This window comes from Festucalex cinctus, chromosome 1, assembly GCF_051991245.1.
Source record: "Festucalex cinctus isolate MCC-2025b chromosome 1, RoL_Fcin_1.0, whole genome shotgun sequence".
NCBI classification, from domain to species: domain Eukaryota; kingdom Metazoa; phylum Chordata; class Actinopteri; order Syngnathiformes; family Syngnathidae; genus Festucalex; species Festucalex cinctus.
The window spans coordinates 40,106,520-40,126,973 of NC_135411.1; the positions used below are offsets into that span (position 1 = coordinate 40,106,520).

Genomic DNA, 20,454 nt, shown 5'->3' on the forward strand with positions numbered 1-20,454 from the left:
GAATTCCTTCTGATGATTCTTCCTGTCCTCAGGCTAGGCTCAATGAGATTTGCTTGAATCTATTTTAAAAGGTGTACTGCCCAGTTCCGCGTCCAAATTTTATTCTTGATATCGTTAGTTTTCTGTCTCTAGATCAGCCCATCTTTCCAATTACTCTGTAAAACAACCATAATGTCCTCATTCTCCCCTGCTTTTGCTATTTTCTCTTCATCCATCCATCCATCCATCCATTCAATTTTCATACCACTTATCTTCATTGGGGTGAACGGTGTGCTTTGAGGATGATGTGCTGCAGCTAACCAGTCGTTTATCGATTTCTGTTTAATTATGCCTTTTATTTATGTCTGAATGAGACTGACACATAAATTTGCTTGTGAAACGACTGCAGCCTTGTCATTTTATCTGCCCTCTCATTCCCATCCATCCATCCATCCATCCATTTTCTTGACCGCTTACTCCTCACAAAAATCGCGGGGGGCAGGGCCGGCCCTACATGATTTGGTACCCTAGGCGAAAATGTACATGGTAGCCCCCCCCAATCCCATAAAAAAAAAAAAAAAAAAAAATTATAGATATATTATATTTAATAGCACACCACACAATAAATACCAAATTCCACAAACAAATAAAAATAAGAAAAATAACAGAAGTACAATGCAATGCAACTTTTTATTGCAATTTTTGCAAAATGACAGTATTTAAAACCTCAAAATGTTTTCACTATGTACATTAATAATTGTGTAAGATACAAAAAATAGTAAATGTATCAATATACAAACTTTGATATATCGTAAAACTTTGGCAATAAGGTGATTCACAGATAATGTGAATAGTGTGCAAAAAAAACTTCACTAAATAACTTAGGAACATAACGGCAAATACTTAAAATAGTGCACGCCGGGACCTCCTTGCAGCAAAGGCATCAATTGGTGCCTCAAAGGATAGCTGCCTGGATACTTCTTGATTGATGCTGATAAGTGCCAGTCTAGTTAGCCGTTCTTGTGACATGGTAGACCTTAAATAGTTTTTTATTAGTTTAAGCTTGGAAAAGCATCTCTCAGCTGATGCTACAGTCACTGGTATGGTAGCGGCCACTCTGAGTGCTACCCACATGTTGGGATAGATTTCTCGAAGTTTTTTCTCCTCTAGAAAAACAAAAAGTTCCATGCTTGACATATTGGATTTTGGCCAGGTAAGAAATGACTGCATCTCTGCTAAGAGTTTTTTTTTTTTTTTATTAGAGTACATATTGCACAAATAAGTAGACCCCGAGAAAAAGGCTTGTTAATTCCAGGCCTAGCAGACATGTTGCTACCCATAACAGTCATGGAGCTCATAGCAAATACTAGATGTCGTCGTTTTTGTTGTGGGTTGCTTTTTTTTTTTTTTTTTTTTTGCATTCATTAATTTGATTAAATTGAAGGCAAGGCAAGGCAAGGCAAGTTTATTTGTATAGCACATTTCATACACAAGGCAACTCAATGTGCTTTACACGAGGAAAGACAACACATAAGCATCAAGAAACAGTAGTTAACATTCAGAGGAAGAAAAATAAATGAAAATAGGTTACAAACTAACAATCTTAAAACATTATTCAACAAACTTTAAAAAATTTAACATAAGGAAGTTTAAAATGATAATGATAAAAAAAAATAAAAAATAAAAAATAAAAATAATAATTAAAAAAACACTTAATTAAAGCTGTTTAAGAGATTGAAGATTTTGTAATCTATGCATCCTATTACAACCTTACTTTCATGTTGTGAGTCAAGTGCGTATTCTACAGAAAACATTTTGTCAATATTTTGGAAATTGTTCTTATGTTTATTGAGATATTGAACATCCATCCATCCATCCATTTTCTTGACCGCTTATTCCTCACAAGGGTCGCGGGGAGATATTGAACAAAATCTTTACATTTTTCAAAGGTGGTATACTCGTATATGCTGAGCACTGTACATGATGCAGCAATAGCTGATATAACTGAAATAGTCACCTGGATCTAGAAGATCGAGCTTTGTGTCACTCAAAGTACTGCTGATTGGTGCTTGACTGGCTGTTGCTTCAGCTGTACATGAAACAAAATACATCACTTCAAATTATTTTGGTGTTAAAGCAGGGAAAACAAATCCATTTGCATTATGATAGAATACAATGTCAGAAATTATGGCTGTTTGTATTAAATGCACCATCCATGCACTTACATTCAGTAGCCTTTGGTGAAGATGACACTGAAGGATTGTTTACCACAGCTTCTGCAGGTGCTTGTTGTGGCTGCAAATATTTTCTCAGCGCATCTAGTTAAAAAAAAAAAAAAAATGCATTTACTATATCGATGTTTACATTAAACCAGCACATAATTCTTATTTTCAATAAATTAATAAATTAATGTGGTTATGTGAAACAATGACTTGTGCAAATCCATTTGCAGGTATCTGGACTTACTGGCTGTTTTAGTTTAAACTCAGCAAGCGTTGCCCCACTCTTGTGTGCAAAGTAGCTACTAGCATGGATGTAATGGTGCCGTAAACAAGTTACAAGCAAGCTAAGAAGCTAACGCTATTTTCGTGTTTATTTTATAAACAATGATGATTGACTGACATACATACCTCTACCCTGGGCCCGTTTTTCCTCCTCCTCCTTTCGCCGCTTTCTTAATGCAGCACGTGAAGGCTTGGACCTTTTCATTGTTGTCGATGTCAATGTATAAACAACACAAGTGTGCCAACCATCTATCTATCTTTCTAAAGTGCTGCCACTACACTCCGAGATGATATACGACCCCTCTATGGCGTTAGATTTGTGCCACAATTCCGTGCGTAACAAAATGTGTTTCGTACGTACAAAATGTGTTTCGTACGTACCAAAAATGTGTTTCGTACGTACAAAATGTGTTTCGTACGTACCAAAAATGTGTTTCGTACGTACAAAATGTGTTTCGTGCGTACAAAACAGTCCTCGCGCACGCTTGCTACGTCTCTCCTCAACACGTACGAAACTTTGATTTACGCTTGCGATGCAAGGGTCGAGGCGTAATATTTGTGCCACAATTCTTAACCAATCAGGAGTCGGACAGGAGAGCAAATCCTGATTGGCTGTTTAATATCCAATCAGGCAGAACTTTGACAACGTGTCGTCACGCCACGTTGCATCATGGGCGCTTCTTCGATTTTTTGTTTTGTTTTGTTTACTAGCACTCGGTGCTTTCCTGTTTGTATTTTATCTGCATTTCTGCTGACTTTTATTTACTTAACAAAAGTTTTGTTATATTACGGGGTGAAGCAGCTCCGAACTGCTTTCCTGCTTAGCGGAAGACAAGTTTTAGCCCTCATGGGACCGTTGGATGACCGTTGGGGGGGACGCTAACTTCCGAATCGAAGACTACTTTCAACATTTTCATTACGGTAAGTAGCATAAAAATAGCATCTTTTAACTTGGCCACTATCACACACAGGCTTCCAAGACAATCAAAATTGTATGTAATAGTTACATACACGACATTGGCAATGGATGTGCATAGTTATGATGAAGAAGAAAAAATCGCCACCCCCTTTATTTATTTTCTTATGCATTTTTAGTGCCTAGTGCCACCAAATGTATATCGTGTAACTAACAGACAGAAAAAAACATGGAATGTCCAAAAGCACTGTTAACACAATGCCATAGTTACTGATTTAAGTACGTTAGTGATATTGATTAGAAAATCGTGGAAAATTACGAGATATCAGCTCTGGAATTCAATTCACGAGTTAATTTTGTTGTCATTACCTGTATACTTGTGCACATAAATGCCATCTCAAACAAATCACTAAAGCAGCCTTTTACCACCTAAAAGACTTCGACAGAAGGGTTGCATGCTCCATACCAGAAGAACCTGACTCATGCTTTTATTTACAGTAGACTTGATTATTGCAAAGGTCTTCTGACTGTTCTCCCTCAAAAGAGCATCATATTATAGCTGCAGAGGTTATGAAGTGGTTACCCTTAGTTGTACTAGACATTTAACATGAACAAGAAACTGTAGAAACATGGATGGTCACATTGTTTTCCCATAACTACATGAAGATGGATGGATATGATTGGTGATGGGACGGCGATGGATGGCTCCACAATAGCAGTCTACCATGCCTACTGTGTATAAAACTTGAAATAAAAACTGCAAAGATGCACTGTAACTGAGGACGATTCATTTGATTTAAAAACAAAATGTACAGTTTGCTGTTTGTTGATCGATAATGCATCATTAAGTGTCAATTACAAATACAATGTGTAATATATTTTCATCAGTGGAACCTCTTGGGTCTTACATTCTCAAGACATCATCGTGAGTACAGTACTCTGAGGTCTTCTTGGTCAATGATGGGCAAATGTGCAGTGTGTGCACTTCCGCACTTTAATCTTGAAACCATAAATGTGTCATGTACTGCATTGGCACTGTACCTGCAATAGTATTTTGGTTATTGTTTACAGGTTGTTCCGAATACAGTGTGTGTGACACTTTTTATTTTTCTAATTGTCAATGATACTGTTTGCAAGACACATTTAAATAAGTTCAGTAAAAGTGTCGACAACTTACAGGAGAAAAAATATTTTAAAAATGTTTGATTTGGTATGCTGCAAAACAGGCCATTACAACTATTCGAACTTCAAATTATGATAGTCCAATGTTAATGTTGTCATTCTTCAGGAGCTCTTGATTTCTCTGCTGTCAAGCTCAAGCTTCACGTTCTGACTCTTCCTACAGACATTTTAATGACTAAGTCAAATTGGTCTCATCAGCTGGCTCAAAAACGTCAGGAATTAGGGCTGCACAAAATTGGAAAATCATGCAATACGCGATTTTGCTGAATATAGCAATAGATATTGCAATATTTAATATGGATCTAAAGAAATGACTGATGATGATTTTATTATCTAATGAACAAATTATATTTCTCATGCAGTAAAATGTATTCAGAGTTATTTAATTGTAATGACTTCAATAATATTCAACTAGTGGATGGTGGTGCACATTTTAGCAAGTGGCTGACTGGTCAAATTCAGATAAAAGCAAAAAATTCCATATGAAACTTATTGCATGTCTGTTATATGCATATTGCATGGGCCAATAGCGCGATATCAATATTTTTCCACTCCACTTCTTCATCTTCTGCTTCTCGTGGTGTTTTTGACACTTCTGTTGTGGTGTCATCAGGTGCATTCTGTGTCCTTTGTCATCTTTGTTGCCTGGTAATAAAAACAAAACCCAAGGTTAGCGCTCAGATTTTTAATTGTCTATCTGTTGTTATGGAAAAATGACAAGATCAACCATGTTTCTCACATTAGTAAAACAATTATTTTGGGCAAACATGTTTATTTCAACAGCTGCTAGTCATGGTGTATGGTTGTCTTGTAACCAAAATGAATTCAATTCTTACGTCAATAACTATGGCATTGGACTGCCAAACACAGTGCTCTTATGTATTCAATGTTTTCTATTATTCACGATATACCTTTAGTGGTACCAGGCACTAATTACTAAAGAAAAATGGATGGTCTAACATTTTCTTTTCTACTTCTTATACAACGCCAGTGCGCCACTCATGATGGCATGCATTGTTTAAGATTGTAATGATAGTAGCACGATCAAAAGAGGACAAAACTATAGGATTTACTGACTTAAATACAGTACAGTATTTTGTAACTTACCATAATGAAAACGTAAGTAGCAGGTTAGCCTCTTCTCTTTTTTTTTTCTTCTATTTTATGCCGTCATCCAACATCACCATGAGCGCTAAAACTTGTTTTCCCTCCTTCTTCCGCTAAGCAGGAAAGCAGTTAGGAGCTGATTCATCCCGTAACGTAACAAAACTTCTATTAAGTAAATAAAAGTCAGCAGAAATACAGACAAAAATTCAAACAGGAAAGGACCGAGTGCTTGTTTAAAAAAAAAAAAAAAAAAAAAATCGAAGAAGCGCCCATGATGCAACGCGGCGTGACGACACGTTGTCAAAGTTCTGCCTGATTGGATATTAAACAGCCAATCAGGATTTGCTTTCCTGTACGACTCCTGATTGGTTAAGAATTGTGGCACAAATATCACGCCTCGACCCTTGCATCGCAAGCGTAAATCAAAGTTTCGTACGTGTTGAGGAGAGACGAAGCAAGCGTGCGCGAGGACTGTTTTGTACGCACGAAACACATTTTGTACGTACGAAACACATTTTTGGTACGTACGAAACACATTTTGTACGTACGAAACACATTTTTGGTACGTACGAAACACATTTTTGGTACGTACGAAACACATTTTGTACGTACGAAACACATTTTGTTACGCACGGAATTGTGGCACAAATCTAACGCCATACCCCTCCCCCTACCTTTCATTCATTGTAAGCGGCAGCAGCGGGTCAGGTTCAGGGCGCCAGGACAGCAGGTCGTGAACTCACAGTCATTTATTTGAAATAGAAGTAATAAAAAAAAAAAGACACTCAATAAAATATATTTGCTATATAACATTTTATGCTAGAAAACACGAGAGGGGGGCAGGGCTTTTTGTATTTGTGTTTTTTAAATTTTATTTTTTTTCCTTTCTGCAATTTGGCGCCCCCTCCACAAGATGGCGCCCTAGGCGACCGCCTAGCTCGCCTGTAGCCTGGGCCGGCCCTGGCGGGGGGTGCTGGCGCCTATCTCAGCTGGCTCTGGGCAGTAGGCAGGGGACACCCTGGACTGGTTGCCAGCCAATCGCAGCCTCTCATTCCCCTTGATTCTAATTGCCAAATCCATCATTTGTATTTCATAATAATACCTGGTAGTAGGCCTACTATGTCCAGTTTTTTCTTTGACTCTATTGTAAACTTTTTGAATGCTTGAAGTGCATAATTAACATTTCGGTGTTTGTAATGGTCTGATGTCCTCCATCCATTGATCTGGCAACTTAATGTTCTTATTCACATAAGTCATCTTTATTTATAATATAGCGCTAACTAATTTGACAGCAGCTGTGAATGGTAATGAGTGTCCTGTACCTGTTTTCAACCATCACCTTCAGAACAAAGTGCATTTTTACAGTAATGATGCACCTTGCAGCCTAGCTCCATTTGTTCTTACTGCTTATTTATTGGTTTGCATTATTAGTCTCAAACAAACAAAAACATCTTAAAGCATCACATTTATTTACATGAGGCCGTGGACCGTGGCTCCTCTTGCTCCAAGTTTAGCCAAAATAAACAGACATTACCTGGCTGTTAAGTAAAAATAAAATGGGCATAATGAAGGATAGCTGTGAAATTAATTATGATGTTGATATGGAGAATGTGAGACTTGGGAAATTATAAAATGTTATTTTATCGTAATAAATATTTTTTATGAGGATTTCTAAGGCGCTAACTGATATGCTCACATACCATTTTCCCTGTAATCAAGCCTTGTTTCTATTGAATGAGAATTAATAAAATGCTAATACAGTTACTATGCCAACAGTTAATATGCTAACATGGAGCCAGAGAGCAACCTGAGTATCAATTGTGCCAAGACAGATTGATAAATATTTAATATCTTCTCAATAAATCAGCTATTGTTTCTAATGAGCATGTGATTCCAGAACGTTTTTATTTTGTTTTCAAGGACAGTCAGCGCGGTAAACAGATGGACTCATCAAATGAGGTAATTATGGTATGACAATTTTCTGCTAACGCTAAAATAAGTTCAATTAGCTTTTTTTTAACCTTGAGAATAAGAGGCTGTGCTGTGACCATTGCTAAATTTCGCATTTCGTCAGTTTTTAGGTGTGCCAGTGTGGGAACGCCGCAGGTTGACATGAAATATAAAAGATAAAACACTGAAATATACAGAAAGATGTTAGAGGAGACAAGGCTTAATCAGTATTATGCCATCTCCTCTCGTATTAAATTGAGTGAAAATTGCTTTTGTTTTTATAAAAAAAAAAAATCATGAAGTAAATATACTTTCTTGTGATCACATACTAATACCACATATCATTCAAATAAAATAAAAGTAGCCACTAGCCAATGATCATTAGTGAGCAAAAACTATATAAAAATGATGTGAGATTTCAGTTATGACGTATCCGGGCTTGGGTTGGAGGTGAAGGGGAGGAAATATTCTCTGGCAAACTGGAAGACATCATCTGGTTTCTTGAGTAGCAAAAATTGCAGGAAGTCAGATATGAGTGCACGGATCTGTGGGTGAGCTTTTAAGTATGACGCATGATCAGCCTTCAGCTCCTCCTGCAATAACGCAAACACACACAAAGTCCACATTTATACTGAAATGTACAGAATGATCTAGAACACACTCACTGGCCAGAATATTGTCACAGAATAAAAAGTCTCTACACAATAGCTGTAGAAAATAAATGACCCTTTTGAAACATAATCTATTTGTGTATTTTATATTTTACTCGGGCGGCACGACTGGTTAGCACGTCCGCCTTCAAGTTCTGAGGACTCGGGTTCGAGTCCAGGCTCCGGCCTTCCTGGGTGGAGTTTGCATGTTCTCCCCGTGCCTGCGTGGGTTTTGTCCCGGTACTCCGGTCTCCTCCCACATTCCAAAGACATGCATGGCAGGTTAATTGGGCGCTCCGAATTGTCCCTAGGTGTGCTTGGGAGTGTGGATGGTTGTTCGTCTCTGTGTGCCCTGCGATTGGCTGGTAACCAGTTCAGGGTGTCTCCCGCCTACTGCCCAGAGCCAGCTGAGGTAGGCTCCAGCACCCCCCGCGACCCTTGTGAAGAATAAGCGGTCAAGAAAATGGATGGATGGATATATTTTACTTGTACCAGGACTGCATCATTGAAAAGGCAGAGTTTTGGGGAAAACGTATTTCGTATTTGCTTCCTGTTAGCTTGTGCTTGTGTACCTGATGAAGTGAACTGATAGTATACCTTTCGGTCCAAGAACTTGGAACGCATCTGTATGTCTTCTTCCCAAACCAGAGGGATTTTCTCATAAGCTAAGAGAAAACGTGAAAGCATACATATGTACAACCAAAGCCCAATGAATGATAGAATTGAGATACTATATGTAGGTGTTACTACCTTCTTCTTTATGTGACGGCAGCTGCATTAACCTCATCGTTACCGGAGATCCCACCTGCAATCTGCGAGCAAGATGCCTAAAAAGCATATTTTTTTTAAATTAGAGAGAAAAAATATTTTTTATAAATTAATATATACATAAAATAAAAAAATTAAATTAAAAAAAGTATTTAAAATTGTTTTGTTTTTATTATATTATATATATTTATTAATAATTATATATATATTTAAATTATATTTATGATTATTATTATTTAAAAAATAAATGAATAAAAATAAAAAAATTATATTGACTCATATACTTTCTAGGTGTTTAGCAAAGGTAGCTGTGTGAGTTGTGCACTATGGTCTTTTCTCAGCTGGGCTCGGCCCCCATGCTGCCCAAGATGTGCAATTTAGACCTCATTCAGCATATTATTCTGTCTTGATGGAATGGATCTTACCCATCAGACAAAAAGTAGCACTGCCATATAGTAGGGTTTTCCTCCACAGAATGAACAATTCTCTCCATTCCGAATACTTCCACAGTTTCCCCCTCAATCTCCATCTGTTCCTGTTCCAACCCTTGCTGAACACACACAAACCGTATATGACTGGAGAGACAGATTATTATCGGATTTGTTACATTACATTACAGGATTTGTGTAGGTTAGTGAGCCAGTATTAATATTTTTCCTTCAGGTGTGACCTGACATTAACATATATCTTAACCATTTGCATTTTGCAATTGAGGCTACAGCTCAAAATTTCACATCTTATAGTTGTAATGGCCGGGCATCCAAAATATTTTTATCCATACAGTGCAACTGAAAATGTACATAATGAAGTTGTGTAATCACTTACAAAAGTCGTGCAGCTGATGCGTAATTTCTGGTCCAAGGAGACGAAAGTCATGCGCTCGGGCACTTTCTTCCTCAATGTAATAAGACGCATGAGCAAGAAGTTGGAACCCTCAGTTATAAGACCTCTGAGGGCAGCCATGGAATATGAAACACTGTCTCTTGTCACCTCCTGGAGACACACACACGCACACACGCAAACACACACACAAACACAGAATATCTTACAGTGGCGAGAACTTGAGTGTAATTATATTGCACTAAGGTGGGTTGGATATTGATATGTGGGCCTTTTACTTTTTAACAGCATGAATTTTAGAAGCCATCAATACTATACAAAAGCGCAATATAACATGTACATCTTCTGGAGCAGTTCAGAATCAATAGTGACCTGATAACACAACAAAACATTTTTGACAATGTTTTGCTGGTTGAAATTGTAACAAGTTTTGCTCAGATCAACCAATCAGCAGGTGGAAAAATGTTGACGTCATGGACGGCCAGCACGCTGGTCTTTTTGTAAAGAAAAATTTGAAATATGATTGTTTGAAGAAACCGTTCCATTGCTGATGTTTATGTCATTTCTGGCCCTGGGATGTTGAATACCAAATCTGCTTGGTCAAAGAAACAGTCCCATGTCGAATTTGACAGCACTACTGATCATGGAGACCTTGAACATATTTGACATATTGCACATACACGATTAGAAATAGTGTAGCCACTACAAGCACTACAAAATAAACTGTTGGATATATATTAATGCAATTTCATGGAACAAATGTTATAATTTATCTGAATATTTTTTCCAACCCGTGCACCTTTGGTTCCACTTTGTCACAACTCACCTCTCCATCAGTGGTGACTTTATCGATTCTCATCTCTCCATCACATTCCACCATGTGACACCGCTTGTCCAGAATGTGTCCATTAAGCTACAAAAAAAATGCAAATGTCTTTAAAGAGATCATGGGAGGCATGCCATGCATACGTTTTTTCCTATAATGCACTCGGTGACCTGCCTTAACATACTCGTGATGGTCCTCCTCCAGCACCTCTAGGTCAGCAGTTAGGTAGGCTAACATGGAAAAGCAAAAATAAAAGCACACTTAAATTAAAATCACTTGTGTAATCCATTAACATCCAAAGAGCTGTATCAGATATGTGGCCTTGTTCTTGCATAGAGCTTTTTACCTTAAGACATTACTGCATTTAGCTAAGGGGCAAAACATTATAAACTGCTCAATTTGTTGTGGTGACAGTTCTACACCAGTACAAGCACAAGTATAAACATTGTCAAATTAAAATTTCCCTGACAAATAGACTGAAAACTGAGCATTGTATCTTAATTGAGAGAAGATGCTATGAGTTCATGGTCATTCAATCTAACATATGTCTTTGTATACACAAGCCAATTGTATGACATTCTACAAGACGTATAGTGATGACCTGTCAGACTAACAATAATGTAAAGAATCATGCAGCAGTGGAACACTGAGTTTATGAATGATCAATAATCAACTTGATTGGCATAAATAAAGAGCCCCCAATTTCTTTTTTCTGAGACCATGATGGTGAATGTTAATGGCCAGAAAGGTCGGGTAGGACCCCCTCACTTGTCACTGTCGTTCCACATGGGGAGTCATCGATGGCCCCCTGGCTTTGTGCATGGACCAGCACACATGGTTGAAGGGCTCTGTGGGCAAACTCCACTGACACGCAGAACTTGCCCAAGTCTCGACCTCCTTCTGACATGGTCACCAGAGAGTCCGCAAACACACATTCTGACAGCTCCACGGGATCTGGCAAAGAAAAAAATAACATCACCTGATAATTCTAATGTCAGAACTAAATGATGAGCGTGACCAAAATATCATCTGTGTAGAGCAGGAGAGGACTTTGAGTACAAAAAATAAATAAATGAAAAGGACGAGTGCAAGTGTCAACAGTAGCTACTACTGCCACAGCATTTTATTTTTATTTTATTTTTTTACTTTTCATGTACAGCACTTTTTTTTTTTTCCATTTTAAAAAGCCAATTCAGGTCTAGCTAACTTTGAAGTTCAATATATTAGCATACATTTTTAAAGACTTCCTTGTTTTTAAAGATTTATTTAGAGAATTTATGTAGGTGATACATGGGCGTAAAAAGTTTGAGAACTGCTCTTAGATGGACAAAAGGGTTGTGTGTACAGTGTACGGAGTGAGACTTATCTTTAAAGCATGAGTACTATTTAAAATATGTGTGATAAAATACAATTATTTAACAATACATTAAAGGGTGGCACGGTGGATGACTGGTTAGCACGTCTGCCTCCCAGTTCTGAGGACTGGTTTGAGTCCAGGCTCTGGCCTTCCTGGGTGGAGTTTGCATGTTCTCCCCGTGCCCGCGTGGGTCTTCTCCGAGTACTCCGGTCTCCTCCCACATTCCAAAGACATGCATGGCAGGTTAATTGGGTGCTCCGAATTGTCCCTGTGCTTGGGAGTGTGGATGGTTGTTCGTCTCTGTGTGGCCTGCGATTGGCTGGCAACCAGTCCAGGGTGTCCCCCGACTACTGCCCAGAGCCAGCTGAGATAGGCGCCAGTGACCCTTGTGAGGAATGAGCGGTCAAGAAAATGGATGGATGGAACAATACATAAAATACATAAACAAAGTCATACAAAACGTATTTTCAATATTTTTCTGCGCGCATGGATTATTTGTGATTTCATTCCAGTTCTGGACAGACCGATATGAAGTGTCTGTTCGTGGTTCGAGCGTGTCAACAGGTGCCAAAAACAGGTGGCGGATGTTCTCAGACGTGCGCACATTTCGTGTATAAAGTATAGACTAGCTCGCCCGTAGACTCACCAATGCTGGACAGGAACGCGACAGCTTCTTCGGAAGCCACCATCTCTGAACCGCGCTTGTCTTCCTTGGTCGCCGCTGAGGGAAGTGCTGGAGCTTCAACCCCATCGGGTTCCTCCATTATGGTCCTGTGTTGAAAGCAGACTTTCCACCCGTGCTGGGAAAGATGAAAACGTTGACAATGTAACACGACGGGGGACTGTTACGGCAAACAATTTGTATGTCGGTCTTTTGCTCTTATCGGTCGTAAATCCTGCTTTATGTTTCAGAGAACAGATGACAGACGAGTTGTCACGGCAACCGCGTATGGTGGGTGAAAGGGATCATATAACGCATATCGCGTTTATTTTGAAAGCGCAGGATGGCGTTCGGAACGCCGCTTCTTCCGCCTATCGCCGTGTGGCGTTTTTCAAAATAAACGCCGTATTGTACGCTGTCTGGCGTTATTATTATAATAATTTGTAATGAGCTCGGCCCGGCGTTTTGAACGCCGTTTGGCTGTACCCAAAATAAACGTCGCACGGCGACAGGCGGAAGAAACGATGTTCCGAACGCTGTCCGGCGTTTTTCAAAATAAACCCGGATGTGGCGTTGTATGATCCCATTGGCCCACCATAAAGTTGCTAGGCTAATACGTAGTACGTAGTATGTACTATAAGTACTGTACGCCTTCTTTTTTTTTTTTTTTTTTTTTTTTTTTTTTTTTAAATAACTTAAGTACAAGTAGAAGGCATGTGCAAAAACTGTACCCTTGCCTTGACAAGTTGACAAAGCAGAAAGTGGAGGAAAACATTTTTGTTTCTGAAACGGAATTATCTTGTTTCGCCACAGTGTTATGAAAAGAAATTCTGTTACTTTTTTAGCTTTCAAAACGCATTGTGGTCCTGGTCCATGTAAAAAGTTATTTTGAGTACATACCGTGGGCCACCAAAAAATGTATGGCAAAATTACACAGAGTTAGAAATCTTATTTAATGGGCATTTTATCACGTTTTTCCTCATTAAATCCACAATGTTACATTGTAATTATTTTTTTAAATTACATTATAATACAGTAACTGTAAAAATGTAGAACACAAGGAACTGGCACCTTCCTGAAGTTCATGAAGAGCGTGTGACATCATACTTCTTCTTTCTCCAGAAATGTGACATTGTCTTCTGACAGAGAGCAAAGGAATGCCATTGAAGTGGGAGGTAAGAATTTTCTGTTCATGTTACAATCTTTAAATTGTCACATTATGCATTTAAAAAGTAATCAGGGAAATGTACTATAAATCTCAACAAGTTATCACTGTGTGAGAACATTAGGAAACTTGATGTGTACCTGTATTGTTCTTGAACAATTATGTGAGTATGTTTTTTTTGTTTTTGTTTTTTTTACGTTACGAGAACCCACAATTCACAGGAAAGTTTTTTTTTTCTATATATATATATATATATAATGTGTGTGTATTTATTGAGATTTTTACTAGATGACTACTTCTTTGTGTGAACATTTACAAAGAGGAAGTTTGAAAAGCCACGAAACTGTTTTGCATTGGCTAATACCTGCATGTACTGAGAAGTGTGGACTCATGAACATCTATTCTTTTTCTTTGCTTGCGTGTGTTTGTGTGTGTGCACTCGGAGGTTGGAAATGAAGGTTGGTCCAGTTCATCCACGAGTTTGTTGCAGTCTGCTGATTCTGTTGGCCTTTCAAAGCGGTAGATAACATTTGATCACACACAAACACACACACACACCCACAGTCACCCCTACACGCACACACACCATGACAAGCGGTAACAGTGTAAACTATTTTCACAACCCTAATTCAGGGGGATGATAGAACAAAGGTGGTAAAAATTCAGAATAGTCAATTTTCTAAACTGGAATTTTCTTCTGCATTTTTAAAAATATAATGCCTTATAATATTGGAACAGTTAAACCATTATTATTATTATTATTATTATTATTTCCTGAAGACTAAATATATTTGGATTTGACATCAATCGATAAATATTACAGATGAACATTTCAGCTTTTATATCAAGCTATTTACATCTGTATCCATTACACAATTTAGAAGGTTGCACTATTTTTAATGGAACACCACATTTTAGGTAAGCAAAATTATTAGACTTAAAATAGATGAAAAATAATAATAATAATAATAATAATAATAATAACAATGGCATCAAGCATGTGCGGCATTGCCATCACCAGACTTTTGCCGTCTTCTTTTGTGATGGAGTAAAAACCTGTGAAGCTAACAAGTTGCCATCACTGTTCAGAGGAAAGTGTATGTTAACTTAATCAGAGGTGTGAATCAATACTGTAAACCTTTTGGGTCAAAGAAAAAAGTAAGAAATACCTGATGATCCAATAAAAGATCAAATATCAAAAATTCCAACTTTGCAAAGAAAATAATAAGGGTCTTATATTGTAATGGAGTTTGTGAGTCATAATATTAGGCATAGGTCTCAGTTTGATTGGTTGAAGGTTGAATCTTGCATCATACAGTATGTATACTCAATACATTTTGAAGGTTCTATCTTGGATTATGCTAGCCCCTTTTCATGGGAACAGGTAGGTTTTTGCTTAGAAATACAAACAAACATCTTCATGGTGGAGGTAAAAAAAGAAAAGAAAAAAAAAGAATGTTGTGCAGTGAATAACTTAATCTAACATGTTTATTCCTTTTCAACAGAGACAAGCGATGTAGATGTCTGTCAGGATAAAAAATCCATTGATAATGTATGAAACACATGCTTAATCTTTCAATTTCCTAATTTGTGCGCATACAATTTTCTTAAATTTGATTTTTTTTCCCCCCCTCTAGCTCCGCGTGTTGAGTTCATCAGGACAAAACTATGACTTTGTGGATATTGACGAGAATGAAAATTTTCACTGCCTCCTTTACTTAACAAATCTACTCAACTGCTCATGGACCTTCCCCACTTTATTCAGGGAGGCGCAGCTCCATGTTTATTTCAGGTTTATTGTATCTTTGTTATCTTTATTTCTTGCAGTGGCGCAAATGAACATTTCAAAATGTTGACACTTTTGTATCTGTTGTTTTGTATCCTGCAGCGTTTGTGATCACAACAACACAGTTCATCCCCTAAGTCTCTTGTCTGAAGAACATTCTGGATCAATGACCACTGTGCTGAGGGAATATGAGATGTTGTATGTCATCGTCCATTTCAATGTGTCCCTGAACCATACATGGGCTGTCTACAGCTATGTGTACAACACTGAAATGATGGGTAAATAAATTACAAAAATAGTCTAAACTTTTAAATGACTGCAGATACTGCATTTAATTATTGTGTGTCGTCCCTGGACCAAACAGAATGTCATTGTATTGTGTTGACAGAGGTCTTGCCACCACCTGGAAACATTGTCGCTTCCCTCAAAGACGTAGACCTTGCGGTGACCTGGGACATGCCCCGGGGTCGTGCGAACTACACCCCCTCGTGTTTTGAATACCAGTTGGATGTGGGAAACCAGGTAAAATATCAACATACTGTACTGTATAACCAAAGTTTATTCTGTCAATAAAATTTTAGTGTGATTCAATGTTGAACAGGAAAAATCACCAATCCACAGCTATCAGCCGTATTATACAATCCAAAATGCCAATCCTGCGTCCACCTATAATGTGAGGGTCCGATCCAGGAAAAGTTTTGCTTGTTTAGGGTCACAATTATGGGGCGATTGGAGTAACACTGTTAGTAAGTATGCAGTCTTTCTATCCTAAAGTAGTCATGTTCTGATTTTTTTTAAGTACACACTTGTAATAAGGAGAAATAAGATAGTAACCTGTCTTTCTGTCAGAGATATTCTGTTAGTTTAGCATTTCTGTGTCCATAAAGAAGATACATTTTCACAATTTAAATTAAAAACACACAAGCCTCCATTGGTTGTATTCCCATCATGGAGTCAGCACTTCATCATCAAGCCACTGAATTACCTTTGTTAATAAGTGTTTGTCAAACAACATGAGTTCAAGTGAGGTGTGCTGAATTCTGAACATTTTGGCAATTTTCCAAATTGTACGAACCGCTGAGTTCAGTGTACAGTGCACTCACTATGAAACTTTCTTTTACAGCAATAGAACCGTCATTTTACACCCTCAACATCCCAGTAATCGTCACAATTGCACTTGGAATACCCATGATCCTCCTGACTCTGCTGCTGTTGGTCCGCAATCAGAGGTATTGTGTTTTGGTTTGAAAATGTGACTCATTAATTGACTCATATGAGTTGAGTTGAGACAAATTTGAGTGCATTACTCGGTTGCAACCAGCAGAGGTGCTGTTGATATTTTTCTTAACTTGTTTGCTTTCTGCAAAAAAATAAATAAAAATACATTCGAGATTAGAAGTTGAGCTACAGTACATCAAAAAACGCACCTGCTCTATTGTATAACGCCGGCATCAGCAAAGGAGTTCTCCAAAATTTGACTGTTTCCCTCACATACTATTGTACAGAGTAGTGTTTTATTTCTCTGTTTGTTGTTTTTAGGGTGGCAAAGGTTCTGTATCCCACAATTCCTCATCCCCCATTAAAGTACAAATATTTCCTGGAGGAAAACAACACATTCAATGTAAGGACATGTCAACACTTGTTGTCACACTACACAAGCAATCTTTCACACATTTGATAATTAATAAGAAAAAAAAACTGTGTTAGACTACCATGTTTTTATGATTATTTTCTACTTTCAGTTTTATCATCCCTCTCCATCTGCAAAGTATGAGGAGGAGATCACAGTGGTGGAGGACACAGAGAAACAGTTGATAAAGTCATTATAATGGCAAGGATGAAAGGATTGATATGAGCTATACAGCTAGTTAGCGATCGTCGTTAGCGTGCTTTTTACCACCATTTATGCTGTAATTTAGGTTAGCATTAATGCTAATACAGTAGCAAAAGGTTTCACATATTGATACACTTTTTTTTTTTTTTTTCGTTTTCCAGTAATGCGCTATGGCATGCTAAGGGTTTAAAAATGCATATTGTTGTACATTTTCATACAGACGTTTTATTGGAGGTTGCTGATAATTGTATGTTTAAAAATTGTTACATGAGAACTTTAACCTGAAAAATTGGATGCTACTGTGTTAAATTAGTCATCTTTTATTAGCTTCATGTTTACATGGATTTGTTTATGTAAAATGTTGAATAAAAGGTGGGCCTGAGATTGGAACCTTGAACCTGAGAAATGTGAGGTATGATAACCACGATTTCACCCTGCTTTCTTTTGAATTCAATCACATTGTTGAGATAAACAAACACATACAGCACATACCGTTTTAGAGTTGCTTTTCATGCATTGCCAAATTTCCTGTGTGAAGCACACTCATGGGGCCTTGGCTTGAGAAAAGACCGAGCGAGAGAGCACAAAAAGCCTACTTGGTCAAACTGACTTCCTCATTGTGGATATAAAACAATTAAAACCCAGCAACAACTAATAACATCACTGTTTTATTAAAACTTACAGTATATGATGCACAACTGGTATGTTGTGTGAGACGGAATAAAATTTGAGCTTCCAATAAGAATATGAAGAATAAAGTTCCTTGCATTGAATAAAAGAATAATCATTAATGATAATGGAATACATTTTGTTTAAAAGCACATAACATTTTTTAAAAGAAAATTCCCACTTGCACTATTCAGACAGACAGACGACTCAGTGAGGACATTGTATGATTGCCTTCTTAAAAAAAGAAGAAAAAAAACTAAAAACATAAACTACCAAAGATTATTGTTTCGTTAAGGCCAAAGAGAGGAACCAGTGACATATTGTTTGTCAAAGAGGTACCAATATTCTAAATATGAAGTAGACACAGCAAGATCATTTACAACTTGATATGCCGACAGGGGTAATAAATAATGGGTCATGCCTGTGCAAAAAAAAAAAAAAAAAAAAAAAAAGGCATAATGACAAAGAGTTAGTGCACAGCAGAGTGAATGCAGTACACAACAGTGACACCGCATGACAAATAATGAGTGTCACAATGGCATGTAGTCAGATGTCCACCTGTAATAATAATTCAGATTAAAGAAACAGATTAGGTCTGCCAAGTATTTGAGAGCAAGGCATATTTGCATCGATTTTGTTTTGCTAAAACACTGGCTCTGTAATCAAACCAGGAATTTTAAAATACTATACTACCACGGTCAAGCGGTTGGTGAAACTGCAGCCTGAGATATTATTAGTCAAAATGATTTAAAGCAGCGACTTCTCCTTCATAATCCTGTCAGCAGATCACCCCGTGATATGTTTTTGATCCTGATACTATTTTGTAACTTGACACAAATGACAAACACCGGTGATGGATGTCCATGAACTGCGTTACTCTTCTCATTTTCAGTTTGACCACTTGATGAATGTGCTGCTGGCCAACAACATTGCCTGAATACACATTGCAGATGAACTCGAAATGCATACAATCTCTGTGCAAGAGATCATTAAACTCCTATGGACATAAGTGTCGCCATTTCCAATACACAAAGTGATTCAACAATGTCAAGGTACAGTACCTTCAGCTTTTATTTTATTTTTTTAATTATCCATGAAAAGGATAATCCATAATTAGCCATAAAAAGAAATCTGAGCTTCTTTCAAAGGGTCCTGAAAATTAACAAGCCTCTTGGACTGCACCGAAAGAGAAATAGATGGAGAATGGGAGCACTAAATCAGGCAGACTGTCCCATTAAGGTAGAGCAGGTGACAAAGTAACAACAGAATCTATCCAACCATTTATTTTCCGTCCCTTAACCTGTTCAGGGTTATTGAACGAATGGCTGCTGAAATTCATTCTTTTGCCAACACAGAGGCAGGCTATACATATTAGTTGAACACAGAGCCGAAGTCTACTAAACAGGATCGCTGCTGAGGTATGCAAAGGTGAAGTGCACCTCTGTGTAGGGCTGGGTCTAAAATAATAATAACAATAATAATAATAAAAATGATATCCACTATTCGATATCAAATCGATTTTCCTTTTCAAGCCTGATGCAGAAAACCATGAATCGATAATTTTTAATATATCTTCAGAAAATGGTTTTTTTTTGTTTTTTGTTTTTAAATCTTACTGTTTTCTTGAAGGACGGCACGGTGGGCGAGTGGTTAGCGCGTCCGCCTCCCAGTTCTGAGGACTCCGGTTCGAGTCCAGGCTCTGGCCTTCCTGGGTGGAGTTTGCATGTTCTCCCCGTGCCTGCGTGGGTCTTCTCCGGGTACTCCGACCTCCTCCCACATTCCAAAGACATGCATGGCAGGTTAATTAGGCGCTCCAAATTGTCCCTAGGTGTGCTTGTGAGTGTGGATGGTTGTTTGTCTCTGTGTGCCCTGCGATTGGCTGGCAACCAGTCCAGGGTGTCCCCTGCCTACTGCCCAAAACCAGCTGAGATAGGCTCCAGCACCCCCGCGACCCTTGTGAGGAATAAGCGGTCAAGAAAATTGATGGATGGATGTTTTCTTGAAATTTACAGTTCACATGAATTTAAAAGTATTTTCTTACTTTTGTGAAAGACATATTGCACAATTCAGAATATTTAAAACTTATATTTACAATTATTGAATTAGAATTCTGAACATATTTTCATCTCAGTCTTTCTGATGTCAATGCTTGTGTAACCCTTAAGTGATCATAACACGTGTTAGTTTCATAATAAAGTAAATCATTTAACCAGTTACTGCATCCACAAAATTTGAGTTGGAATTTAATGCTTGTTTTTTT

General features: G+C 37.8%; 2 protein-coding genes and 1 long non-coding RNA gene across 3 annotated transcripts; 1 reads left to right on the forward strand and 2 right to left on the reverse strand.

Annotated features, from left to right (window-relative positions):
* Positions 1–4,488: 4,488 nt before the first annotated feature.
* On the reverse strand, positions 4,489–6,084 carry LOC144027915 (uncharacterized). The gene is made up of 2 exons (XR_013285675.1): positions 5,689–6,084; positions 4,489–5,226 (listed from the first exon to the last, which is right to left on the reverse strand). It is a non-coding gene; the product is annotated as an uncharacterized LOC144027915 (long non-coding RNA).
* Positions 6,085–7,284: 1,200 nt separating this feature from the next.
* catip (ciliogenesis associated TTC17 interacting protein) lies at positions 7,285–13,266 on the reverse strand. Its single transcript, XM_077534024.1, has 9 exons — positions 12,726–13,266; positions 11,491–11,676; positions 10,897–10,952; positions 10,723–10,809; positions 9,882–10,049; positions 9,482–9,606; positions 9,039–9,115; positions 8,886–8,953; positions 7,285–8,231 (listed from the first exon to the last, which is right to left on the reverse strand). The coding sequence occupies exons 1-9, from the start codon at positions 12,841–12,843 to the stop codon at positions 8,061–8,063; spliced, it is 1,056 nt and encodes a 351-aa protein (XP_077390150.1). The 5' UTR covers positions 12,844–13,266; the 3' UTR covers positions 7,285–8,060.
* Positions 13,267–13,862: 596 nt separating this feature from the next.
* On the forward strand, positions 13,863–17,922 carry LOC144028029 (uncharacterized). Its single transcript, XM_077535613.1, has 10 exons — positions 13,863–13,915; positions 14,351–14,424; positions 15,411–15,457; positions 15,543–15,697; positions 15,794–15,969; positions 16,080–16,213; positions 16,293–16,437; positions 16,815–16,920; positions 17,231–17,312; positions 17,434–17,922. Exons 2-10 carry the CDS (start codon positions 14,358–14,360, stop codon positions 17,518–17,520), a joined length of 999 nt encoding a protein of 332 aa, XP_077391739.1. The 5' UTR covers positions 13,863–13,915; positions 14,351–14,357; the 3' UTR covers positions 17,521–17,922.
* Positions 17,923–20,454: the final 2,532 nt, after the last annotated feature.